Raw genomic sequence first — 27,125 nt, 5'->3', positions numbered from 1 at the left:
TCAGGTGCGTGGGCCCTCTCACGAATGCAATCTCCGAACCGCCCGCGGCCAGGTAACCCGCCTTTGAATACATTCACGTCGAATTTTCGTGGGTTCCGGAGCGCTCCGGGAGCGTTTCCGGTTTCCGTGGAACACGGAGAATGGACCTTTAACTGGATTTCCCCGGGCCTTCGGACTACGATTTCGATTCCGATCGGTCGGAACGGGCGCTAACACCGTGGACCCCCTCCGCGCTCGATAACGACCGGTTGTTTGAAATTGTTTCCCCCCCTTACCGAGTCCCGGGGAATTCGCTTAATTTTTTTAACGGAGAACGGCCGAATTTCGTTATCGGCGCCGGCAAAAATTCACTCGGTCGCTCGACCATCGTAATTTATATACAGGTTATGGGCACGTCTCTCGAATAACGATTTTTCCAACGAAAAAGACAAAAATACATTTACAAGAATATAAAATTTAACGACCATTGCAAACGAATAAAATACAAATACCGTGAAAGGGCTATATTAATGTAAGAGTACTTCCAATCCATGCTTTAAAAAGCGAACGGTTCTAAAAAAAAAAATAAACTAATTTACAAAGGGCAGCAATTTGGAAGTTTCGTAATTGTTTTTTTTTTTTTTGTATCGGAGCACCGAGTACTCGAGCCTGGGGGTTTGCAACGTCTCGACTTCCAATTATAGAGTGCAGATATTCAATGCACTCATCGAACTCGGGTTAACCCTCTTGAAACACAATCCATCTGGCAACTTCCACGCTGGATCCGAACTTATCGTGAATGTAAACCCCCTTTGCAGCTATTATCCGATCCCGAAACATTAAGCTGATATCGAGGGGATCAGCCGTAACGTGTTCTCCGGCGAGTAAAAGGCGATCGACTCTTTCGCAACCAACTTCCATTGTCCGGGTATAGAACGGGGGATGATCGATCGGGGATATAATTTAAAGGAGACCGGTGGCGACCGCTTTCGCGTTAATTCGACTCGGCGCGGCTTACACTGTCTCTTCGACCTAACAAAACATTCCGGATTTCGAAAATCGCGCATCCGGAGATTCGTAAATAGAAATATTCGAGTTTCGACGATCGTGTATTTTACCAGGGTCGATTTGGCTACGAATTAAAAATCCAATCTGGCAACCCTGGCTCTCCGAGGTCACAGCCCTGCGGACCGGTTCTTCTCAGACTGAAGTGAGGCCCTGCACGAGGGCACTCAGGATCACGACGGACGGATCGTCGCGCCGGTGGATCGATCGTCGATCCACCGGGAATTCGTGTCCCACATCGAGTACCCCCCAACTCTCCCCTGGCAGCGGAAAACGAGTTTGTCGGGGCTTTGTTTGTCGTGCCGACTCGCGAGACGCCTGTTACCAGCCGCTTTTCCGCGTCGCCGCCGTTTCGTTCACCTTTCCAGGCTTCCGGGATCAAATCACGCGTCACGATTTAATACTTTTGTCGGGTCAGGCGGTGGTCAATTTTCGCAATCCGTCCGGAAAACTTTTTAAAGAACCAAAGGGGGGCTTTTGTAGTATAAAAGTTCAATTTTTAAGTCTTTAAAAACCGCCAGACGTTCTCTATACAAGGTGTTCAGCTAACCCAGGGAAAAATTTTAATGGGGGATTCTAGAGGCCAAAATGAGACGAAAATCAAGAGTAACAATTTGTTGATGGAGGCTTCGTTCAAAAGTTATTAACGTTTCAATTTCTGCCGATACTGAATTTTTTTCTCGAAAATGCGCAAGATTTCGGGGGTATGTCTATTCACCAAAAATTATTGTAATCGACCCCCACAACCGACAATAATTTTTCCAAAACGATTTGAAATTTTTCTTTTCCGTCGAGAAATTTCACACCTTCTTGAATTTTTTTCTCGAAACTGGGTAGAATTTCAGGGATATATGTATTCATAAAAAATGATTGTAATCGACCCCCGCAACCGAAAATAATTTTTCCAGAACGATTTGAAATTTTTTTTTTTTTCGTCGAAAAATTTCGATTTTCGATAAAGAATTTTTTTCTCGAAAGTGCGTAGGATTTCGGGGGTATGTGTAATGATCAAAAATGCTTATAATTGACCCCCGTAACTAAATATAATTTTTTTAGTATGTTTTGAAAAATTCTATTTTCGCCGAAAAATTTAGGCACCTTTTCGAATTTTTTTTACGAAAGTGGGTAGAATTTCGAGGGTATGTGTAATGACCAAAAGTGATTGTAATTGACCCCCGCAACCGAAAATAATTTTTCCAGAACGATTTGAAATTGTTGAATTTAATTGTTAATAACTTTTTAACGAAGCCTCCATCAACAAATTGGTATTCTTGATTTTCGTCTTATTTTGGCCTCCAGAATCTCCCATTAAAATTTTTCCCAGGGATGACCGAACACTGTATTTTTTGTTTCGAACACAAAGTTTGCTTTCTTTTTCTCCCACCAGATGGCGAGTCTTCATCTATAACCGCGTTTTTTCTGTATGCTCCGTTGCAAATAAATTGGAGGATTGTTCAGTTCACAAGTAATGGCGTTAAGCAATCATAGAGATCAGGCATTAGGCCTGCGTTTTCCTTTTGTTTCCGCGGCCATGATCGTGTTCATTCTGAGTATAGACATTGAAGTACATTAATTATATATTCTGTATTAAATGCCTGTTCCACTCATTCAAGTAAACAAGAGTTCTGCACTGAATAACCACAAGATAAACGTTATATATTTTATAGAAAATCTCAATTCATTTTACAAGAGAAACCATACCACCCAATAATATTAAATATTAATTCCACAATATGAAAAATGACAAAGATTAAAATCTAGATCCATTTACAGCACTAGAAAGATAAAAATCAACAGTTTTTTTTATCCATTGTTCGAAACGTTTGTCCAGATAGGAATTTTTGCCGTTCGAAATATTTTCCAATACGTTATGTACGGTTTGATCTATCGTAGCGAAGAAACGACCATAATTGCGTTTGAAACGCGTGTAACTGCGTTCATCGAAAACCCGTTCCCGTTCGATTTCATTTATTTCCAGCGTGCCAAGAGCATTAATGGAACGACTCCGTACGCCCCCATAAATTTCTGCGACGCCCACCGAAAGGGCGGTGGCGCCCCGTTGGGAATCGTTTCGCTCGGTATATCCAACGACTTTTCCCGCGAAAGCGCATACCGTTGCACCTTCCCCTTCACGCGCATTAAGCGCTCAAGGTGCGGACCCATAAACGGTCCGTTCAAACGGCCAACGACTGAATCCTTCTTCTAGCCGCGACTTTTTTAATTAATTCCCGCGGCTTCCGTGCTTCGTAAATCGGACACAAAACGGGGGAAGAATAAAAACCGGCAACAATGGGAATAAAAACGTAACGGACGGACGGTACACCGTGAAAGGCAATTTTCATGCAAATTTAACCGTCGTTATGCGTAACGTATCCTTACGAAAAGGCTAATTGAGATTTCCGCGAAAAGTAACTAAGAGGAACTGTCAGCGACACGATATTTACGGAATCGTCGATTTTGTTCAAATTCGCGCGGTGAAAAAGCAAATCGAAAATATCGAAAAAATTAATTTTCAAAATTGATAGTAGGGTTCAAAAGAGTAAAATATATAAAAAAAAAATCGATGATATTTCCTTAAAATAATACTTCGCCCCATAAAAAAATTAATTTTGAAAATTAATGGTGGGCGGGTTTCAAGTAGTAAAATACAGGGTAACCCTCCTATAACACGGTAGATAGGTTCCTAGAAAATAGTGTTGTGTGAAACCGTGTTATACGAGACCCAGGGCCAGTACAAAAAGAGACGTTTTGAAAATTTATTAAAAATATTTTTTTTGAATTCTACATAAGCAACTTAATTTTTATGAAAAATATAAATGTATGTATAACACAAAACAAAAAATATTATTTCAATTTAACACAACTTTAATTTAGTAAATTATAATTTGTTTATATTTTTTCATGTAAAGCCACTATAGTTCATTACTCCTTCGCGTTATTATTTTAAGGTAATTTAGTTTTTAAATATGTTAAACAAAAATCATGTTATCCAGTGCTGTAGAAGTACAATATTGAAAAAGGTTTTCGCAATTTTTTTATCGCCTTAAAGAGAAACCGTGTTATAAGATACCGTGTTGTAGGAGGGTTACCTGTATCTACAGGGTATTCGGTCACCTCTGGGAAAAATTTTAATGGGGGATTCTAGAGGCCAAAATAAGACGAAAATCAAGAATACCAATTTCTTGATGGAGGCTTCCTTAAAAAGTTATTAACAATTAAATTCAACAATTTCAATTCGTTTTGGAAAAATTATTTTCGGTTACGGGGGACAATTACAATCATTTTTGGTCAATAGACATAACCTCGAAAACCCTCGGACTTTCGAGAAAAAAATTCGAATAGGTGGACAAATTTTTCGACAAAATTAAAAAATTTCAAATCGTCCTGGAAAAATTATATTTGGATGCGGGGATCAATTGCAATCATTTTTTATCATTACACATACCCCCGAAATCCTACCCTCTTTCTAGAAAAAAATTCGAGAAAATGTGAAATTTTTCGACGAAATTAAAATATTTCAAATCGTTCTGAAAAAAATATTGCTAGCTGTGGGGGTCAATTACAATCATTTTTGGTGAATAGACACACTCTCGAAATCCTACGCATTTTCGAGAAAAAAATTCAATACGATCGGAACTTTAAACGTTAATAACTTTTTAACGAAGCCTCCATCAACAAATTGGTATTCTTGATTTTCGCCTTATTTTGGCCCCCAGAATCCCCCATTAAAATATTTCCCAGATATGGCCGAACACCCTCTATAAAAAAAAAAATCAGACAAAATTTTTTTACAGTATACCCCCTCCTCTCCCTCCAGAAATGTTTATATACCAACTAAAGAATTGTAAATATTCTGCAAACGGTCCATATATAATGCTAAGAAGGTTGCCAAATAAATTCAGCGCCGAAAGACTCAAGTGTCGCCATCCCCGGTGTGTTTCAGGGAACTCCCGTTCAATGGCGTCGATTAATCGTCGTAAATTCAATTTCCCATCGGTGGTCGGAATTTCTGCGCCGCGCGGATTCCCAAGTTTTCCCGCGAACGCGAAATACGAGAAGCCCGCCGTGGTCGCGCGATAAGTGCGTCTCGACGGGAAACGGAATCGCGCGACGAACGAATATTACACGGGGCAGATAACGAAGACGGTCGTGTGTTGGTGGAGCAGGTACACACGTAACGCCGACGTTCTCGGCGAATGTATTTCTGGGAATAAATGGCTGGCCAGCAGGATGAAGCGCGTTAAGAGCTTCTTGCGTTGCGGACGGGGCAGATTATACTCGCGGGTTCGAGATAACGCTCGTGAAAACTGGACGATTCCGACTACGGTGGATCGTTCTTCTCTATCGTCCGAACACGCTGGATACTGATTCGAAACGATTCACGACTCTACGAAGGTCCGACGACGAATAAAATGTAATTTCGTTCTGCGAAAAAGTTCATTTACGCTGCAAAACCCGTACCACCCTTTGGTTATTTCTGTTACAAAATACGGAGGTAGCGCTCGGGAGGATTTAAAATCTTCTGCGTTCGAATTTTCCAGCGTTTCGCCCTAGCTTTCTCTGGCAGTCGATAACAATTCGAACGCGACGCCCAAGTCGACTCTAATTAATCGTGTCGTGCGTTGAACCTTCGGGTGTATGCTCGCACCGACACGTGTATCGAGAATGGGCGCGCGTGGGTTGCTCAACCGCTCGCTCCTGGCCGGCCATTTTCATGCCTTTCCGAACGTCGTACTAACGGTACACGTGCACCCACTTGTGCGCGATTTTTTCACCTTGTTTCGTCCCACCAATTTTCCAACGATCTTTGGAAACACTGAAAATCCACGCGACTGTCGTAACTTCCGTCTCGTTGCAGGAAATACATAAATATTCTTGCTACTATTATTAACCAGTCAACTGTGTTCGACGAGTATACTCGTCATGGAGAAGTGCCAGGATTTGTTGTCACGACGAGTTTTATGAAATAAACCTATCTTTTTGACGCAATATTTATATTTATAAGCGACACTTACTCTGCTTGACGACTATACTCGTCATTTATCTGGTTAAATTCTACCAAAATTAAAATTACACAAAAATATGTCGTAGCGTTTCGAAAGAAGTTTCACTTTTGTATCGTACTTCAAGGAGGTATAAAGAAACCGTTAGATGGTAGAGGTTATGTCGCGCGATTCCAACGTAACGCAACCGCGATAAATTATTCCTTCGACCATTTAACTTTTTCGCGTGTAATTTTTGCTTTTACCCGTCGCCAAAACAGAAATACGACTGGACCCTCGAGCCACAACTCGCTGCATCGAAACAAGAAACTATTGTTTGTTACGCGACCGTGTTTTCCGTAAGCTATGGCGCTTCGACCAAACACACGCGTGGAGGGCGACGAGCGCCGGGCGAAACGAGAAACAAACAATCCAGCAAAACGACCGGATAGAAACAACCCAGCGATGGAGGAGTATCGACTATAGTAATTTCGAACGAAAATCTCTCTGGCGGCTGAAAGTAGGGCTGCGGCGACTAGTTCAATTTTTCCGTGCCTCGAAAACACACCTACGATCGAAATATTTCGCGAATATATTAAATCCTCGAGTTGGCATCCGTAGACACCACCGATGAACAAAATTTAAGTGGAATAACGTGTAACCATTAATACGCCGTGTTTCAATTCGATGTTAAATATGCGGTAGATTTTAATTATACATTCCTAAAGAGGAACTGAAAAAAAAAATAGATCGAAACGTAGGAATAATACTACCCTCGTTCTAAACTCCTGGGAACCGAATCCATTTTGGCCGTTATAAAAGAACGTTTTAATAAGAGAAGGACCACGTCACAGGGGCATTCTCCGTTTAAATAACAGAACGTTCTGAGAATGGAACAATCGAGTTGCAGAACGTTCTGGTAATATATGTTTGCATACTGTAGTATCCACTGTAAAAATATTTAAGAAACGATAATATTAAATTGTATTAAATTGCATTAAACCCAGTAAATATTGTTACAGATACCATTTTTTATTTTTGTAACACTGTGCAGAAGTATACAATTAATCATTAACACTTTGACTACGTCACCTATATACAGGGTGTTCGGCTAACCTAGGGAAATATTTTAATGGGGGATTCTAGAGGCCAAAATAAGACGAAAATCAAGAATACCAATTTGTCGATGGAGGCTTCGTTAAAAAGTTATTAACGTTTAAAGTTCGGGTTGTACTGAATTTTTTTCTCGAAAATACGCAGGATTTCGGGGGTATGTCTATTCACCAAAAATGATTGTAATTGACCCCCATACCTAACAATATTTTTTTCAAAACGATTTGAAATATTTTAATTTCGACGAAAAATTTCACACCTTCTCGAATTTTTTCCTCGAAAGTGGGTAGGATTTCGAGGGTATGTCTAATAACCAAAAATGATTGCAATTGACCCCTGCAACCGAAAATAATTTTTCTAGAACGATTTGAAATTTTCATTTTTGTCGAAAAATTTAGGTCGATTTTCGGTAAGGAATTTTTTTCTCGAAATTGCGTAGGATTTCGGGGGTACATGTAATGACCAAAAATGATTGTAATTAACCCCTGTAACTAAATATAATTTTTTTAGTATGATTTGAAATTTTTTAATTTCGTCTAAAAATTTCACACCTTTTCGAATTTTTTCCTCGAAAGTGGGTAGGATTTCGAGGGTATGTCTAATGACCAAAAATGATTGTAATTGACCCCTGCAACCAAAAATAATTTTTCTAGAACGATTTGAAATTTTCATTTTTGTCGAAAAATTTAGGTCGATTTTCGGTAAGGAATTTTTTTCTCGAAAGTTCGTAGGATTTCAGGGGTATATGTAATGACCAAAAATGATTGTAATTAACCCCTGTAACTAAATATAATTTTTTTAGTATGATTTGAAATTTTTTAATTTCGTCTAAAAATTTCACACTTTTTCGAATTTTTTCCTCGAAAGTGGGTAGGATTTCGAGGGTATGTCTAATGACCAAAAATGATTGTAATTGAACCCCACATCCGAAAATAATTTTTCCAAAATGAATTGAAATTGTTGAATTTAATTGTTAATAACTTTTTAAGGAAGCCTTCATCGACAAATTGATATTCTTGATTTTCGTCTTATTTTGGCCTCCAGAATCTCCCATTAAAATTTTTCCCAGGTGTGAAAATTTATGAAGTTTAACAAGGTTGCAAAAATAAGTAGTGAATCAATTTGTAGGTTATGTAGCTTACTCTAAAATAAAAATTTTGCTTTTGCAGAATATCATAAGGTTTTGATCTGGCGGTGAACATGTTAAATATATTCAAGCCAGGACAGAGGTCTCAAAATTTTTAACAATGATTTAAACTAGTTTAGAATAATATTCGAATATCCCGAACGCTGGTCGAAACGCGACGGTTAGTCGGTTCATCGATCTCCCTCCCCAATGGCCACGAACTCCGCGAACGGTTTATGAACGCGTCCTTCCTGTTCCAGGTAACGACGATGAAACACGCGTTTCTCGACACAGTAGCCGTGAATGAAACGTGACTTCATAGTCGACGGTAATGGAACCGTAGTCCTGGGGGACCCGACGACGGCGAGATAATGATTAATCGGTCCGGTTAACTATGAGGAAAGTTTCGAATCACATCCGACGGTCCAACGTCCATGCATACCAGAGCCGGCCTCTGGCCACCGAAACGAGACGCAGTTGCCTCTCCACTGTTTATAAACACTGCTCGCTCGAGACTCAACTGGCAGCTTTTTTTTTTTACTGCGTTCCAGGAACTGCTCGCTGGACATATACCATGGGATAACGAAAGTATTCGCACAGCATAGCGGGTAAAAAACTTCGGTATCGCATCGAGTGACAAATACATACGTCGCGGAACCACGGTTATTATAAATTTCCGTTGCAAAAATTTCTCTCTTTTTTTGACGAAGTGGAGATATCCTTAAAACATTGGAAGATTTTTATTATATCACGACGTTCTCGCTAGGGGGAAAAAATATTCCCGAAGTATGAGCTTCTTTTGAACCGCCATCGGAGCCGGAAACGAGTAGTCGTTTCACAGAGGAACGGGCAAAGAACAAAATAAATACTGGAGCAGGACAACTCTTCAGACACAGATACTAATGGACCTTTTTATATCGGCCCTCTTTCACGGGTTCTCGCATCGCTCAAGGGTGACGCGTCTTTTCTTCCCTTAGGCTCTTTTCTTCAACCCCCTTTTTTCACCGTGACGATTTGCTCGACGATGATCATTATGCCGATAAAATTCAAAGAAAAAAAATCGTTACAAAGAACTTGAATCGCTAACGAAGCGTCTTCCACCGCGTCTGTAATGCGTTTCGTGAGACGTCTGCAGTTGTAAACAGAGCTCGTCGCGTGACTAGTACTTCATTTTGAAGCTATTAAAATGTTAGAAAATTTACGAACGTCGATTCCGAATTTTAAAAATACATATACAGGGTGTTCGGCCAGCCATGGGAGAAATTTTAATGAGGGATTCTAGAGGCCTAAATAAGACGAAAATCAAGAGTACCAATTTATTGATGGAGGATTCATTAAAAAGTTAATAAAAAATTAAGTTGAAAAATTTCAAATCTTTTCGAAAAAATTCTATTTAGTTACAGGGGTCAATTACAAGCATTTTTGGTGAATAGACATACCCCTGAAATCCTACCCACTTTCGAGAAAAAAATTTGACTAGGTATTGAAATTTTTGGATGAAATTAAAAAATTTCAAATCATACTAAAAAAATTATACTTAGTTACAGGGGTCAATTATAAGCATTTTTGGTGAATAGACATACCCCTGAAATCCTACCCACTTTCGAGAAAAAAATTCGACTAAGTATTGAAATTTTTGGATGAAATTAAAAAATTTCAAATCATACTAAAAAAATTATATTTAGTTACAGGGGTCAATTACAAGCATTTTTGGTGAATAGACATACCCCCGAAATCCTACCCACTTTCGAGAAAAAAATTCGACTAGGTATTGAAATTTTTGGATGAAATTAAAAAATTTCAAATCCTACTAAAAAAATTATATTTAGTTACAGGGGTCAATTACAAGCATTTTTGGTGAATAGACATACCCCCGAAATCCTACCCACTTTCGAGAAAAAAATTCGACTAGGTATTGAAATTTTTGGATGAAATTAAAAAATTTCAAATCATACTAAAAAAATTATATTTAGTTACAGAGGTCAATTACAAGCATTTTTGGTTATTACACATATTCTCGAAATCCTACCCACTTTCAAGAAAAAAATTCAAGAAGGTGTGAAATTTTTCGACAAAATTAAAAAATTTCAAATCATACTAAAAAAATTATATTTAGTTACAGGGGTCAATCACAATCATTTTTGGTCATTACACATACCCCCGAAATCCTACTCACTTTCGAGAAAAAAATTCCTTACCAAAAATCTAATTTGGCGCCTAAAATCGACGAAAAAAAAATTTCAAGTCGTTCTAAAAAAATGATTTTCGGTTGCGGGGGTCAATTACAATCATTTTTTATGAATACACATATCCCTGAAATTCTACCCAGTTTCGAGAAAAAAATTCGAGAAGCTGTGAAATTTTTCGACGAAAAAGAAAAATTTCAAATCGTTTTGAAAAAAATTATTTTCGGTTGCAGGTGCCGATCGCAATCATTTATGGTCATTACACATACTAATTTCATACATAATTTCAGAAATCGTTCCCCGAAATTTCATGCGAATCTTTAAGACATCATAACTCCTGAACGAATTGGACGATTTTAATTTTCAAAAACGCTAACGACGCATATTTAGATGAAGAATATGTAGATATTGCAAAAATATTCGAAAAGTTGGTCCTTGACCCCATAAACTGAGAAAAACCCAATAAAAATGGTCCAATTTTCAAACAGCCATAACTCCTATAATAGTGAATATATTTCAATGAAACTTTTTTCTGAAGTAGAGCCCATAGGTACCTACAAAAAAGTATTAAACAACTTTGTAGGATGTCAAACGAAATTATTAAAAATCAAAAACGAATTTTTAAGAAAAATCGACAGGGGGTAGGTGCCTAAATTTTTCGGCAAAATTGAAAAGTTTCAAATCGTTCTGGAAAAATTATTTTCGATTGCAGGGGTCAAATACAATAATTTTTGGTCATTACACATACCCCCGAAATCCTACGCATTTTCGAGAAAAAAATTCGGGAATGTGTGAAATTTTTCGACAAAATTCAAAAATTTCAAATCGTTCTGAAAAAATTATTTTCGGTTGTGGGGGTCAATTACAATAATTTTTTGTGAATAGACATACCCCCGAAATCTTGCGCATTTTCGAGAAAAAAATTCAGTATTACCGGAACTTTAAACGTTAATAACTTTTTAACGAATCCTCCATCAACAAATTGGTATTCTTGATTTTCGTCTTATTTTAGCCTCTAGATTCCCTCATTAAAATTTTTCCCAGGGTTAGCCGACCACCCTGTATATAGTTTGCGCTGAAAAAGATTTCACCGCGACAGCACGTGATTATTTTAATTTCGACCGCGAATCGAGAAAAAAAAAAACACGTGCACGCGTATCCACGAGGAATAGAGATGGGTTCGTGTGGCGTAACCGCGCGTGAAACTTTTGCAGAGATCGTGTGAATCGCGTTCGCATAGTTCGTGAACTAAATAATTGAATTTCGGAACGCATTCGAAATGTTCCGCCGTATATTCCGCGGTATACACGCGGCTAAATGATCCGTGCGAAATCCAGGCAGAATCATTGCGAGCACGATTCGAAGAAACTACCAGCGTAACTTCTGATGCGAACGTTTACACGGACCGATACGAAAGCGGCGTTACAACGTTTACACGTGTAGTCTATATCGTCGAATGAGGGTAACAGATCCTGTACAACTGCGACTGGAAATCCATGTTTCTGCGATTTCTGTTTCACGTTATTCCGCTTTTTTCCCCCTCCCCGAAACGGAATAAGTTTTCCAGTTTCCGAAATTCTGGCGCGCCGTCAGTCAGCACGCGAAAGACATGCGTCAACGAACGTTACGGCGCGTCCTTCGTGAGATACTGGTCAACTATAGCGATGTCAGTCCGTTGATGTATTTTGCTCGTTCCTCGAAAAGTTATGGCGTTCTCAAAAATAAAATTTAAAACGACAATGAATGATGTACGCTACAACGAATGAAAAACGTAAATAAATAAAATTCGACCGATTTCCTTTCTTCGACACGCACGCCCCGCTATAATACGATGTATTTCTCCGAGCGTCGGTGCCGAAAAAAAACTATCCGCAAGCTTTTAAGGCCACTTCCGGGGCAACTGCAACGATAATCCAATAACTCGGTGTATCCGCGGCAATCGTCGGCCGCCAGCTGCCAAGCAAATACGTTTATCGGTTTTAAAGGGAAGCGAAAAACCAGGACGAGGCTAAAGCCTCTTCCGTTGGAAAATCTACTTCCACGAGAATAACAACAGAGGAGCATAAATTGGAATACATTTTACGTGTCAGGAATCGAACGGAAAGTTCCGAAGAACTCCGGCTGCGCGAAGATCGCCCTGCGCTTCGGTTATTATTTACCCCCAGTCGGGAAATATTGGCCATTCAAGGTCACCAAACAGTTCCTCCCCCCACTATATGACCATCACTTTCATTTCCATGGTGCAACTGTTGCGCTTACAAAAACTTTCAAACTGATTTCCATTTGTTTTTGAATAAAATACACTCACGTTTTATACTATTGGTAGTTATTGCAGAGGATGACCCAGCGAAAGGAATAAAAAAAGTGTCCCTCGAGTCGCATTCGGAGACGTTTGTTTGCGTTTGCTGGCTCGTCTCGCTGGCTGAGTATAGATCGAGACTGGACACGTGTCCCTTGTCTCGTGTTCTCTGAAATAAAACACCGACACCTTCTCGAAGATTCGAGACCATTTCAGGATGCGAGATAATCACAAAGGTGTTGCTGACACAGATAACCCAACAACGCGACGACGATGAAAGTAATTCGCAGAATCGTACGCCATATTGTTCGAAACTCGTCCCGTGGAAAAAATACGGGGTGCTCGGCTAACCCTGGGAAAAATTTTAACAGGGGATTCTAGAGGCCAAAATCAAGAATACCAATTTCTTGAGGCTTCATTAAAAAGTTATTAAAAAATTAAGTTGAAAAATTTCAAATCTTTCCGAAAAAATTATATTTAGTTACAGGGGTCAATTACAAGCATTTTTGATCATTACACATACTATTGAAATCCTACCCATTTTCGAGAAAAAAATTCGACTAGGTATTGAAATTTTTGGATGAAGTTAAAAAATTTCAAATCATACTAAAAAATTATATTTAGTTACAGGGGTCAATTACAAGCATTTTTGGTGAATAGACATACCCCAGAAATCCTACCCACTTTCGAGAAAAAAATTCGACTAGGTATTGAAATTTTTGGATGAAATTAAAAAATTTCAAATCATACTAAAAAAATTATATTTAGTTACAGGGGTCAATTACAAGCATTTTTGGTCATTACACATATTCTCGAAATCCTACCCATTTTCGAGAAAAAAATTCGACTAGGTATTGAAATTTTTCGACATAATTAAAAAATTTCAAATCATACTAAAAAAATTATATTTAGTTACAGGGGTCAATTACAAGCATTTTTGGTCATTACACATACTCTCGAAATCTTACGCACTTTCGAGAAAAAAATTCCTTACCAAAAATCTAATTTGGCGCCTAAAATCGACGAAAAAAAAATTTCAAATCGTTCTAAAAAAATGATTTTCGGTTGCGGGGGTCAATTACAATCATTTTTTATAAATACACATATCCCTGAAATTCTACCCAGTTTCGAGAAAAAAATTCGAGAAGCTATGAAATTTTTCGATAGAATTAAAAAATTTCAAATCATACTAAAAAAATTACATTTTGTTAGGGGGGTCAATTATAAGCATTTTTGGTTATTACACATACTCTCGAAATCCTACCCACTTTCGAGAAAAAAATTCAAGAAGTAGTGAAATTTTTCGACAAAATTAAAAAATTTCAAATCATACTAAAAAAATTATATTTAGTTACAAGGGTCAATTACAAGCATTTTTCGTCATTACACATACCCCCGAAATCCTACCCACTTTCAAGAAAAAAATTCGAGTAGGTATTGAAATTTTTGGATAAAATTAAAAAATTTCAAATCATACTAAAAAAATTACATTTAGTTACAGGGGTCAATTACAAGCATTTTTCGTCATTACACATACTCTCGAAATCCTACCCACTTTCGAGAAAAAAATTCGAGAAGTTGTGAAATTTTTCGCCGGAAAAAAAAATTTCAAATCGTTTTGGAAAAATTATTTTCGGTTGCGGGGATTAATTACAATCATTTTTGGTCATTACACATATCCCCAAAATCCCACGCATTTTCGAGAAAAAAATTCAGTACGGGTGGAACTTTAAACGTTAATAACTTTTCAACGAAGCCTTTATCAACAAATTGATATTCTTGATTTCCGTCTTATTTTGGGCTCTAGAATCCCCCATTAGAATTTTTCCCACGTGTGGCTGAACACCTTGAATACTTTGACACTCATTTCCAAACACTTTGGTTATATTTTTGGGATCAAGTTAAAGTAGATTGCGCTAATTCGTTGCACAAAGCAACGAATTCGACGCGTAGCGCGCTCACTATAGTAAGTACTAGACATTTGCATCCTCTCATGCGGGACGACGTGTTAATAATCATTAATGTTTATTAGGTAAACCGCGACTTTTCGCGACCCAGTGTCAGTACACGAGTCGGTCGTGGAATCTTCGCAAGATGTGGGCGCATCAATGGCGGCAATGTTTACGATGTAATGACTCATCAAAGAGCATCGCATACTTTTCGTATGATGTTTTCCTATGTCACTCACTGACCAGCCGATATTTATAAACCGCGTGTTCAACGACGCCCAGTTTCTCGAAAATATACTAGAAAGAAACAATAATTTATTAAACTTCGTTTTCTAACACTCTGATGCGTTCTGAGTTTAACAAATCACTGTTTCATTAATATTACTGAAACAAGTAATACCGGTATTCGTCTCGAAAGTTCGAAGGGACGAAATAAATGTTGCGCAGAACGTATGATCAAACACGTTTCAGCAGCGGTATGTATCCCATTACGGATCTCTCGTAAACGCCGTCCGCGGAATTCCCCGAGGATCCTTTCAAATTCAGCGTGCCAAACACGCGGTAAGTTCACCCACGTATCGCGACTTTTGATGCTTACAATTCAAGACAGCGCAACGACGAGCGACGTGTCAGTCGCGATTTCCAGTAACATTCGTAAAGCCTGTGAATTTTCATACAAAATAAAGTCGGAATCGTGACAAGTACTCGAACGATATCGGATCGAAAATCGAAAACGACGAGCACAATGAAACTTCGATGCACTAACAGCAAATGGCCAATCAATTTTACAAAAAAAAAAAAAAAAAAAAAAATTGCATCGATTAGAGAGAAATCAAAAACGTTATTCGTTTTTTAGATGTGATTTCAACCAAATTATTGTCATCTTTTTTTCTTTTTATCACACTCTTGTCAGATGCAACTGTAATTCAAAGCAATGTAAATAATAATTTACTTTACTTTGAAAATAATAAATAAATAAAATACAATATAAAATAATTTCACTATACAATTACCAAGGTTCTGTTGTTCCTTGTTTTTATTGCTACTCTCTAAAGTAGGCGAGAAGTCTGAAATAGTATTCTGTTGAGTATATGCACTCCTATTTCTTAACCGTTTAGGTTTAACATTATTATTATTATTGTCTTCACTATTTTCTGTCATTTTTATATTAGTTGTACTATTTGAATTTCTTTCCTGCATTTTCTTAAGAACCATTTGCATTTGTGGTGTATAAGTTGTCTTTATATCTGTATTACTCTCAGAATTTGATGGTGATGATGTAGTTTTATTAGATTTTGAAGGTGATCTTATGTTAGAATATTTATGACTTTGGATTTTAGAAACATTGTTTTTTTCTTTCTTCTTAAGCATCTTTTCACGAATAGCTCTCATCTGTGGAGTCTCTTTTCCTTCATTGGTTTTTTCCTGTGTCTGTCGAAGAGACCTTTTAGCAACAATTTTTTTTCGTTCATTAGTTTTTTTTTCAGGTAATTTGGATTGACATGTGGCGTCGCCTCCCATGCTCGCCACCAGAGGGGTCGCGCTCTCGCAAGCGCTCGACCGACCCCTCAGTTCCTATACAGGGTGGGGCAGTAACTATTAGCACCTCAGATATCTTCGAAACTATAAGTTTCACAGAAATGTTTGCTAAAGTAAATTGCACAGTACGAAGGGCGCTATTGGATGGCGATAATAGTTTTTTTTGCAGGTGGAGGTACTTCGGACATTTGAAGGTCACATCCATTTTTTTAAATGGATCGGTATGTTTTTGCTTCCGTATCACGATAGAGGATCTTAAAACGAGTTCAACGACCTATTACACAAGGTCATTGAAGGTCATAGAAAGTAGAGAAAGGCGATAATACTTACGGTTTTGGTAGTAAATGAAACATGTTTATAGTAGGTGTTCGAAATGATGACCATCACTGTCAATGCACCGTTGGATTCTTTTTACGATTGATTGACTTGCAAGTCTTACAGCGTCAGAACTTATTGATGCACAGGCTGCAATAATTCGCTGTTGCATATCGTGAGATGTAGTTGGTACTTCTTTGTACACTTTCTCTTTCAGTGTTCCCCACAGAAAGAAATCTAAAGGTGTTATGTCTGGTGAACGAGCTGGCCACGATATTGGACCGCCGCGTCCAATCCAACGATTTCGAAATTTTTCATCGAGTTCCCTTCGCGCAATCGATGAATAATGTGTTGGGCATCCATCATGTTGATACCACATGGTTTGTCGTGTAAATAAAGGTAACTCTTCTGGCAAAAGACCCAATGTATCCTTAATAAAATTAGCATAGACATTGCCATTCAAATTTCCATTGATAAAATAAGGTCCAATAATTTTATCACCTATGATACCGCACCATACATTCACAGACCATTGTTTTTGATGTTCAACCTGTCGCAGCCAATGTGGATTTTCCGCTGCCCATAAATGCATGTTATGCAAATTAACATTCCCGTGATTTGTGAATGTTGCTTCATCAGTAAATAAGACGGTATTAAAAAAAAGCTCATTGTTTTGAATCTGACGTATAGCCCATCGACAAAACTCAACGCGATTCAAGAAGTCGTTCCCATGCAATTCTTGGTGAAGACTAACGTGATACGGATGAAATTTGTGACGGTGCAGAATGCGAAGTACTCTCCTCCTACTAATGCTAGATTCGCGTTCAATTTGTCGCGAACTAATATGAGGATTTCTAGACGCACTTGCGAGCACACCGATTTCCATTTTTTCGTTAGGTACTCGTTTCTGGCGTTCACTTTTACGAACACTTAAACTACCGGATTGCCTAAGTTTATTAGACACATTTTTAAATGTTTGACGCGAAGGCTGAGACCGATGTGGATATCGTTCAGCATACAAGTTTTTCGCCCTTACAGAATTTTGTTGGCATTCGCCATAAATAAGAAGCATATCAACCTGGTCTTCAAACGGATACATCGTGCCGGATTGACCGATTTATCGATACTAATCTTATGATGTTTATCTTACTCTGCAAACTATTAAAGTGTCCTTCAAGCAGTGTTTATTCTCAGTGAAGTAAACGGTAAGCATTACGCATTCCTCTACTGTTGACAATACGTATGTTTCATTTACTACCAAAACCGTAAGTATTATCGCCTTTCTCTACTTTCTATGACCTTCAATGACCTTGTGTAATAGGTCGTTGAACTCGTTTTAAGATCCTCTATCGTGATACGGAAGCAAAAACATACTGATCCATTTAAAAAAATGGATGTGGCCTTCAAATGTCCGAAGTACCTCCACCTGCAAAAAAACTATTCTCGCCACCCAATAGCGTCCTTCGTACTGTGCAATTTACTTTAGCAAATATTTCTGTGAAACTTATAGTTTCGAAGATATCTGAGGTGCTAATAGTTACTGCCCCACCCTGTATATACACTCCTCGAACGACTTCCCAATATCCCGTCGTCTAAGGCAGGGCCTGCTAGAAAGCCTTACTGATGAGTCCACTAGCAGGCCCGGACGAAACGCGCCCCCTCCTTTCCTTTGCCGTCCTCCTATAGAATTCACTCGAGCAGCCCCCCCCGTCGCAGCGAAGCAGCGCCACAGACATTTAGAAACACCCTCATCTTGGAGTGAATTTTTACATTTCTCAACAGATTCTGGTGATTTTTCTGTGGCCTAAATGACAAAAGTAAATTAAAAATTAAACTTTACTTTCCTAAATAGAGCAGAAAAATTCAACAGATATGGCATTATTAATATACAAAATTTCGTTTATTTTACATAAGTTTCCTGCCATCGGTGACCGCCATAACAATTAACGCTTCGACGGTTGCTCGAAAAACGATGGATTTTTTGATCTCGAATTACCCGGTCCCCTAACCTGCTCGATAAATAAACAACGCCGAGACGAGCAACACGGCGAATTTCCATCCGAGAACCGAGGGCATTAATATAGATCATCCGAGACGCCGCGCCGTAAAATACCGCGGCCGTATCCGCTTTCGAGGAGTGGCTGTGCTACGTATAGGGCTGTATCGCGCGACGCGGAAATGTATTGTGACTAGAAAATAGGTCGAACGTGAGCGCGTCCCGTAAAGGGAGCCACTCCGGGTCAGTAATAATTCGGAGAGCATACGTGCACTCCTGCGACCCGAGCCCCGTCGCGCATACGATGCATTTTTACCAGCCGACTTCCGTCTCCTCCCGCGGGGATCCCAGCCCGGCTAAATGGCACGCCATTTTGTCACGGGCCCCGGGAATCGTTTTGCCGCGTCCGAGGGTGAAAATTAAAATCTCCGACGAGCACCGGGGAAAAATTGAATAAATAGCCGCGCGACGGACCGACACGATTACTAATTTCCCCGCCCGGTGCTACGTCTTCTTTCGCTCCTTGGGCCGCTGTCCTGGTTCCATCGTCGGGCAGCGCCATCTCTCGAGCGTCTCCGACACTAAATACAGGGTGTTCGGCCAACGTGGGGAAAAATTTTAATGGGGGATTCTAGAGGCCAAAATAAGACGAAAATCAAGAATACCAATTTGTTGATGGAGGCTTTGTTACGAAGTTATTAACGTTTAAATTTCCGTCGGTACTGAATTTTTTTCTAGAAAGTGGGTAGGATTTCGAGGGTAGGTCTATTCACCAAAAATGATTGTAATTGCCCCCCACAGCTAACAATATTTTTTTTAGAACGATTTGAAATATTTTAATTTCGACGAAAAATTTCACACCTTCTCGAATTTTTTTCTCGAAACTGGGTAGGATTTCGGGGGTATGTCTATTCACCAAAAATGATTGTAATTGACCCTCCCAACCGAAAACAATTTTTCCAGAACGATTTGAAATTTTCTTTTTTTCGTCGAAAAATTTAGATTTTCGGTAAGGAATTTTTTTCTCGAAAGTGCGTAGGATTTCGGGGGTATGTGTAATGACCAAAAATGGTTGTAATTAACCCCTATAACTAAATATAATTTTTTTAGAACGATTTGAAAAATTCTATTTTCGCCGAAAAATTTAGGCACCTTTTCGAATTTTTTTCTCGAAACTGGGTAGGATTTCGGGGGTATGTCTATTCACCAAAAATGATTGTAATTGACCCTCCCAACCGAAAATAATTTTTCCAGAACGATTTGAAATTTTCTTTTTTTCGTCGAAAAATTTAGATTTTCGGTAAGGAATTTTTTTCTCGAAAGTGCGTAGGATTTCGGGGGTATGTGTAATGACCAAAAATGGTTGTAATTAACCCCTATAACTAAATATAATTTTTTTAGAACGATTTGAAAAATTCTATTTTCGCCGAAAAATTTAGGCACCTTTTCGAATTTTTTTCTCGAAACTGGGTAGGATTTCGGGGGTATGTCTATTCACCAAAAATGATTGTAATTGACCCTCCCAACCGAAAACAATTTTTCCAGAACGATTTGAAATTTTCTTTTTTTCGTCGAAAAATTTAGATTTTCGGTAAGGAATTTTTTTCTCGAAAGTGCGTAGGATTTCGGGGGTATGTGTAATGACCAAAAATGGTTGTAATTAACCCCTATAACTAAATATAATTTTTTTAGAACGATTTGAAAAATTCTATTTTCGACGAAAAATTTCACACCTTCTCGAATTTTTTTCTCGAAACTGGGTAGGATTTCGGGGGTATGTCTATTCACCAAAAATGATTGTAATTGACCCTCCCAACCGAAAATAATTTTTCCAGAACGATTTGAAATTTTCTTTTTTTCGTCGAAAAATTTAGATTTTCGGTAAGGAATTTTTTTCTCGAAAGTGCGTAGGATTTCGGGGGTATGCGTAATGACCAAAAATGGTTGTAATTAACCCCTATAACTAAATATAATTTTTTTAGAACGATTTGAAAAATTCTATTTTCGCCGAAAAATTTAGGCACCTTTTCGAATTTTTTTTACGAAAGTGGGTAGGATTTCGAGGGTATATCCAATGACCAAAAATGATCATAATTGACCCCCGGAACCGAAAATAATTTTTTCAGAATGATTTGAAATTGTTGAATTTAATTGTTAATAACTTTCTAACGAAGCTTCCATCAACAAATTGGTATTCTTGATTTTCGTCTTATTTTGGCCTCTAGAATCTTCCATTAAAATTTTTCCCACGGGTAGCTGAACACCCTGTCATACATATGTCTCAAATTTGAAAACTAAACAAATTAAATACATGAAATACACAGAATAAACAGAATAATAACTCGATAACTTTGAACGATACTTGGTTCAATAAAAAAGGGAAAGTAAACTTTCTTCGACTGAAATTCGCTTCTCAGTCAGAGGCAAACTTTATCTATCAAGCACAGCATACACGTATAAACTCGTAAATAAGTTTCACGAAAGCAGTCGTTAATCGAATCGCGCCAAATTATCGTCTCGTTTCTATTTTCCTTATTTGCTTGAGTTGCCTCTTCGCCATCCGTTTCCAGGGACGGTCATCGGATGAGGGAAAATTAACGCAAACAGAATTACTGTTCAGCCTGTACTAATTTCTCGCGTTTATCTTTCCCATTATTTTCGTGTTTCTCTTCTCTTCCTTGAAAATAAATATTGTCCAATAGTCGAATTTCTTTCGAATCGTAAGATTTTCCACGCTTTAGAAAATTTAAGACTGAATCGAAATCTTCGATTTTAGTATAAAATTGATCCGAACGACGAACATTCGTATACAGGGTGTTTGGTATGCCTGGGAAAAATTTTAATCGGGGATTCTAGAGGCCAAAATGAGACTCACTTTCGAGAAAAAAATTCGAGCAGATACTGAAATTTTTAGAGAAAATTAAAAAATTTCAAATCATACTAAAAAAATTATATTTAGTTACAGGGGTCACTTACAAGCATTTTTGGTCATTACACATATTCTCGAAATCCTACCCATTTTCGAGAAAAAAATTCGACTAGGTATTGAAATTTTTCGACATAATTAAAAAATTTCAAATCATACTAAAAAAATTATGTTTAGTTGCAGGGGTCAATTACAAGCATTTTTGGTCATTACATATACCCCCAAAATCCTACGCACTTTCGAGAAAATAATTCGAGTAGGTACTGAAATTTTTCGAAAATATTAAATAATTTCAAATCGTTCTGGAAAAATTATTTTCAGTTGCAAAAGTCAATTTCAATCATTTTTGGTCAATAGACATACTCCCGAAATCCTACGCATTTTCGAGAAAAAAATTCGAGTAGATACTAAAATTTTTAGACGAAATTAAAAAATTTCAAATCATTCTAAAAAAATTATTTTCGGTTGCGGGGGTCAATTACAATCATTTTTGGTCATTACATATACCCCCAAAATCCTACGCACTTTCGAGAAAAAAATTCAGTACGAGCGGAACTTTGAACGTTAATAACTTTTTAACGAAGCAAATTGGTATTCTTGATTTTCGTCTTAATTTTTTTGCCCATAGAATCCCTCATTAAAATTTTTCCCAGATGTGGCTGAACACCCTGTATAATTTTGTTTTATAAGAACGAACAGGCTGAAATTTGCGTACTATTATCGACTTATGGCGGGAGGCTGAAATTCTCAGGAATTAACGTCGTTCAAGTTTCTCGATAGTTAGCCCCGAAACAGCTCGAAAATGAGGTCGCATTAACGCGATACCCGCGAAATTAACGTCGCAGCAACGTCCCCGGTAGAGTTTCCGTTTCAGATAAATTCGAGATGCAACGACGGAATTCCTGTCGACGGGGGCCGGATGTCTAAACGAAAAGTGCTCGAGGATGCGCCCTCGAGAGCCGCGCTGGGACTCGCGTGGAAGGAAGAACAGGGTTCGAAGAACAGAAACTAGTGCAAAAGCCAGGGAAGAAGGGTTCTACTGCTGAAAGCGTCTCGTTTGCGATCCCTTGGAGAGAAAATCCAAATTTAGGAGGCTTGTGAAAATTCCTATATCCGCCATTTGGTGGGCTGACTTCACTTTGGAATATTTTGCAAACAATTCATTTAATTTATTTTCTTCGTTCGATAGGGGATCAAAAAAAAAAAAGAAATGGTATACAATTTAAAATTAAGCGATATAAGTCTATGTTTAAATCGTTGAACTCGCACGCTCTTCGGATTTCAATCTTTAGTTCCTTTTGGTTCGAAGCAAACGATTGAATATAAAACCGAGCGTAAATTACCGTCTCGAAAATTGAAACGCTGAAAGCAGTTCCAAGGTTCCCACTTTTCCTGTTTTTCTTTTATTAACTCATTCCCATTCTAATATCGAGATACCTGGATCCATTCGAGTCGCAATGCACCGCCGAATGCAATCACGTGCATACGTGGCATCGAATGCCTTCTAACCCAGAATCGCAGACATCCCGCCAATGGGATACCGCACAATGCGCGATTTCCATCGCTGCGCGTGTCTGCCTGCGCAGATCCCAGCGCCGTCGATTTCGGTACTACTAGAAATTTACACGTACCCAAATTCTTTCCATTGAATATACTGAACGTTTCTGTCGTTAGCAAAAATAATTCGAAGAATGAATTAAAATGAAAATTAAGACAGTAAAAAAATAAAAAAAAATCTGATCATTATCAAATTTCTCATTAAAAGAAGTTAATTAGTAATTTTTCTAGAATTTATTTATAGTTCACCGTTCCTAGTCTAATATTAGCGTTTCATTTGTTGGTAATGTAGTAAAACATTCTATCGGACTAAATTGCATCGAGTGTCAAACGGATAGATTCTAAATATATCAAAGGCCGCCGCTAAAATAATTTATCGATAAGTGGTATCGTTAATCCGCAGCGTCGATTAATAATAACGCTTAAGATTCTGTCCAATTAACGATTATTGATTGTTTCAATTACAGTTAATTGCACATTAACCTCCTTTCGTTCTGATTTATTTCATCTCCGACGCGTAAACATTTCCTTATCTATCAAATGGAATTGCTTTCTAATCGGTGGACTTGAATTGATCGGGTCGAAAAATCGGTACTATTTTGAGATTTTTTTGTTTTGAAAAAAGTATGCGACACGTTAAAACGACACTTTGCGTGCTGGTCGATATACTTATTTTGACATTGCATAAATTTTTTTATGTAATTTACTTTAATAATAATCGAACAAAAAAGAGAAAAGTATTAAATAAGCAATTTTAAGGGCTACAAACTGACCGGATACCTTAAAATTGCAATTGTCGTGTAATATAAATAATCGCGATGGATTCCAATACGCTTTCCACTGATTTTTGAACCCGACAGCAATCAACGCGAAACGACTGACAATTTTCCAACCTACACACCGAAACGCTGATCCGCGTATCATATTTTGGGAATTGGAATTTTAACAAAATCCCTAGCAGACCAACCCACGGAATATATATTTGCTGGAAACGAGAGTTTTATTGAAAAATTGATCATGGATTTAACCCTCTCATTTACAAGTTATTCAAAAGTCACGAGAAAAATATATCTGTCTGTATTTTAAATACAAACGATGAACGAATCATTTATACCGATTACGTTCTCGTCTTACAAATAAATTTTTACATTTTCAACGAAAACAAATTTCGTGAAATATTCTGTTTCGCTCAAAAGATTGCCCGAGAAGAACAAATCCGTAATTGGGATTTTACATATAAAACGAAAACTAAATAGACTTTATTTCTAGTATAAATAAAAGAAAACAAACCTGTAAATTTTTTTATTCTAAATATATAGCTATAGATATACAGGGTGTTTAACCAACCATGGGAAAAATTTTAATGGCAGATTTTAGAGGCCAAAATAAGACGAAAATTAAGAATACTAATTTGTCGATGGAGGCTTCCTTAAAAAGTTATTAACAATTAAACTCAACAATTCCAAATCGTTTTGGAAAAATTATTTTCGGTTGCGGGGGTCAATTATGATCATTTTTGGTCATTGGATATACCCTCGAAATCCTACCCACTTTCGTAAAAAAAATTCGAAAAGGTGCCTAAATTTTTCGGCGAAAATAGAATTTTTCAAATCGTTCTAAAAAAATTATATTTAGTTACAGGGGTTAATTACAATAATTTTTGGTCATTACACATACCCTCGAAATCATACGCACTTTCGAGAAAAAAATTCCTTACCGAAAAATCTAATTTGGTGGCTAAATTTTTCGACGAAAAAAAAAATCTCAAATCGTTCTAAAAAAAATATTTTTGTCTGTAGGGGTCAATTACAAACATTTTTGGTGAACAGACATACCCCCGAAATCCTACCCACTTTCTAGAAAAAAATTCGAGAAGGTGTGAAATTTTTCGACGGGAAAAAAAAATTTCAAATCGTTTTGGAAAAATTATTTTCGGTTGCGGGGGTCAATTGCAATCATTTTTGGTGAATAGACATACCCCCAAAATCTTGCGCATTTTCGAGAAAAAAATTCAGTACGAGCGGAACTTTTGACGTTAATAACTTTTTAATGAAGCCTCCATCAACAAATTGATATTCTTGATTTTCGTTTTATTTTGGCCTCTAGAATGTCCCATTAAAATTTTTCCCTGGTGTGGCCGAACATCCTGTATGGTCTATCCTAGGTAGCAGTCGCGAAAGGTTAAGTGCAGTTGTATTTGCGAACGCACGATATTTTTTACCGCGAAAAAGTCCTGGTTTCCCGTTAGAAACAGAATGGCACATTTGCATCGCGAACGGGTTCCAACATGGCTCGAGTACGAAACCTTTTCTCAGACGAACAACAAGAACTGGGTCGGTTTCACCGAGGCCTAAAGGCTCTATTAGCTCCTACGAACTTCCAGCAGATCCATAAAATGCTGGTGAAAAATAATAAAATAAATGTAAACGCATCGAACGTTCTATAAAAAAAAAAAAATGTAAAAATAAAAAAAGTTTATTGATAAATTTTTAAATTATTAAATTTGTTCAAATGTAAAGAAATTTTACGAATATCTATCAATAAATTAAATTTAAAGTTAAAGTTTATCTCATAATTTTTTTATATTTAATAAAATTAATTTGATTAAAAAAATATTTTTCGTCGCTCGATTTACAACGATAAGGAGGTGGCTAACGATTCCTTGAACTTGTAATTATTCGCACTTTGTATCTCGAGGGTGTAAACGCGGAACGCCGCGTTGTAGTTTGTCGATAGCACTCGACTTTCGACTTCCTTCACGGTTCGGATTCACGGGGGAAATGAGATTCAGACAGGGGAATGCTCCGTCGAATTTGCATCGAGATTATTCGGTCGGACCGTGGAGAAGTTTGACTATGCGGGTACGCGATATTTGAGACGAAAGGGACGAACATGAGGGCCAAAGGAACAGATATATACATAGATATATATATATGTACATAACCATTAATGCCAGCGATGGAAGTTCAGTATGTACCCGAGAACATCTATCAATTCAATACCTAAGCATCGTTTCGTCAAAATCGAACTATCTTCGACAATGCAAATATTTCCTTTAATGTGTTTGTTAAGTGTTTGGATACTGGAAAGTATATAACGATTACATACGGAATCGGAAACCGTACTTACAAGCATGTATAGTTCAACGAGTGAGAGAAGTTCCCCGAGGGGCGTGGCTTGAGCGCGACGGGGATGGGACAGAGTCGCGTCAGAAGTCTTCCATCTTGGATCACTTCACTAAAAGCTCGCAAATACGCGGAAATTACAGAGTACTAAATTTGCAATTAATATAAACGAACAGAAGCGCACAATTGTTTGTATAGTATTCCAATAACTATTTAGTGTAATTTACAATTGGAATCTGTTCGCTAATCCGTAATTCTACGCTTCTAAAACCGCGATTCTGAATTCGCTTCTCCCGTTTAGCTCACGGCCGGCAGTAAATTATAAGATAACAACATCATTACGACCGATTTATGTTTACTTGTAGTTATTTTCTGCCGCGGTAGAATTCAATTTACGATCGTGAATCAGACCCGATCGAGTCCTACTTACGAAAGTTGATATTTCGTTTGATATATTTACCGATGGTCCGTAGCCAGGCCGCTGATATGGAAATTGATACGAGTCGGTCACGTGTACGGTTCGAAAAAGCACTTAGGAGTGCTTGGAACTTGCTAAACATCGGGTCTCTTGAAACTGGCGCACGGACCTCGTAACATTTAGCGAACGACTTTAATATATACGCACCGAGCCAAATCGATTCCACGGTCGTAAATCGTGCCCCTGGAACTGCGTAACTGGCGAGCCGATCGGACTCGCGTAGTATCGAAATCAACAATGATATCATACGGAGCAAATTTACAGTTGGGAAATATCGATAGACACGCAACAATTATTACTGCAAACGCTACGAAAATATCGTTATGTAAAATCGTTCGACTCTGAACAATGGCGCCGGAAAGTTTTTCCGAACCAGCCGCGATTAAATCGTGGAATTAAGTCCACGGAACGCGCGTTCGTTCCCCGACAGTGCACAGCGCAATAAACACTCGTGGAATTCTCTTAAACGCGCTGTTCTTTCGTACGGCGA

At 37.9% G+C, this 27,125-nt stretch overlaps 2 protein-coding genes across 2 annotated transcripts in view; both read right to left on the bottom strand.

Annotated features, from left to right (window-relative positions):
• The window catches only part of Sdc (Syndecan), a 256,509-nt gene that overhangs the window by 169,202 nt on the left and 60,182 nt on the right, over positions 1–27,125 (bottom strand). The gene's annotated exons all lie outside the window — the stretch shown is intronic.
• Positions 15,114–16,326, bottom strand: LOC143346616 (uncharacterized). The gene is made up of 2 exons (XM_076774870.1): positions 15,713–16,326; positions 15,114–15,618 (listed from the first exon to the last, which is right to left on the bottom strand). The coding sequence occupies exons 1-2, from the start codon at positions 16,218–16,220 to the stop codon at positions 15,521–15,523; spliced, it is 606 nt and encodes a 201-aa protein (XP_076630985.1). The 5' UTR covers positions 16,221–16,326; the 3' UTR covers positions 15,114–15,520.

The sequence above is a fragment of the Colletes latitarsis genome, chromosome 10 (genome assembly GCF_051014445.1).
Source record: "Colletes latitarsis isolate SP2378_abdomen chromosome 10, iyColLati1, whole genome shotgun sequence".
Taxonomy (NCBI): domain Eukaryota; kingdom Metazoa; phylum Arthropoda; class Insecta; order Hymenoptera; family Colletidae; genus Colletes; species Colletes latitarsis.
Note: the sequence above shows the minus strand (reverse complement) of the source record. Positions and strands in the feature narration are given on the sequence as shown.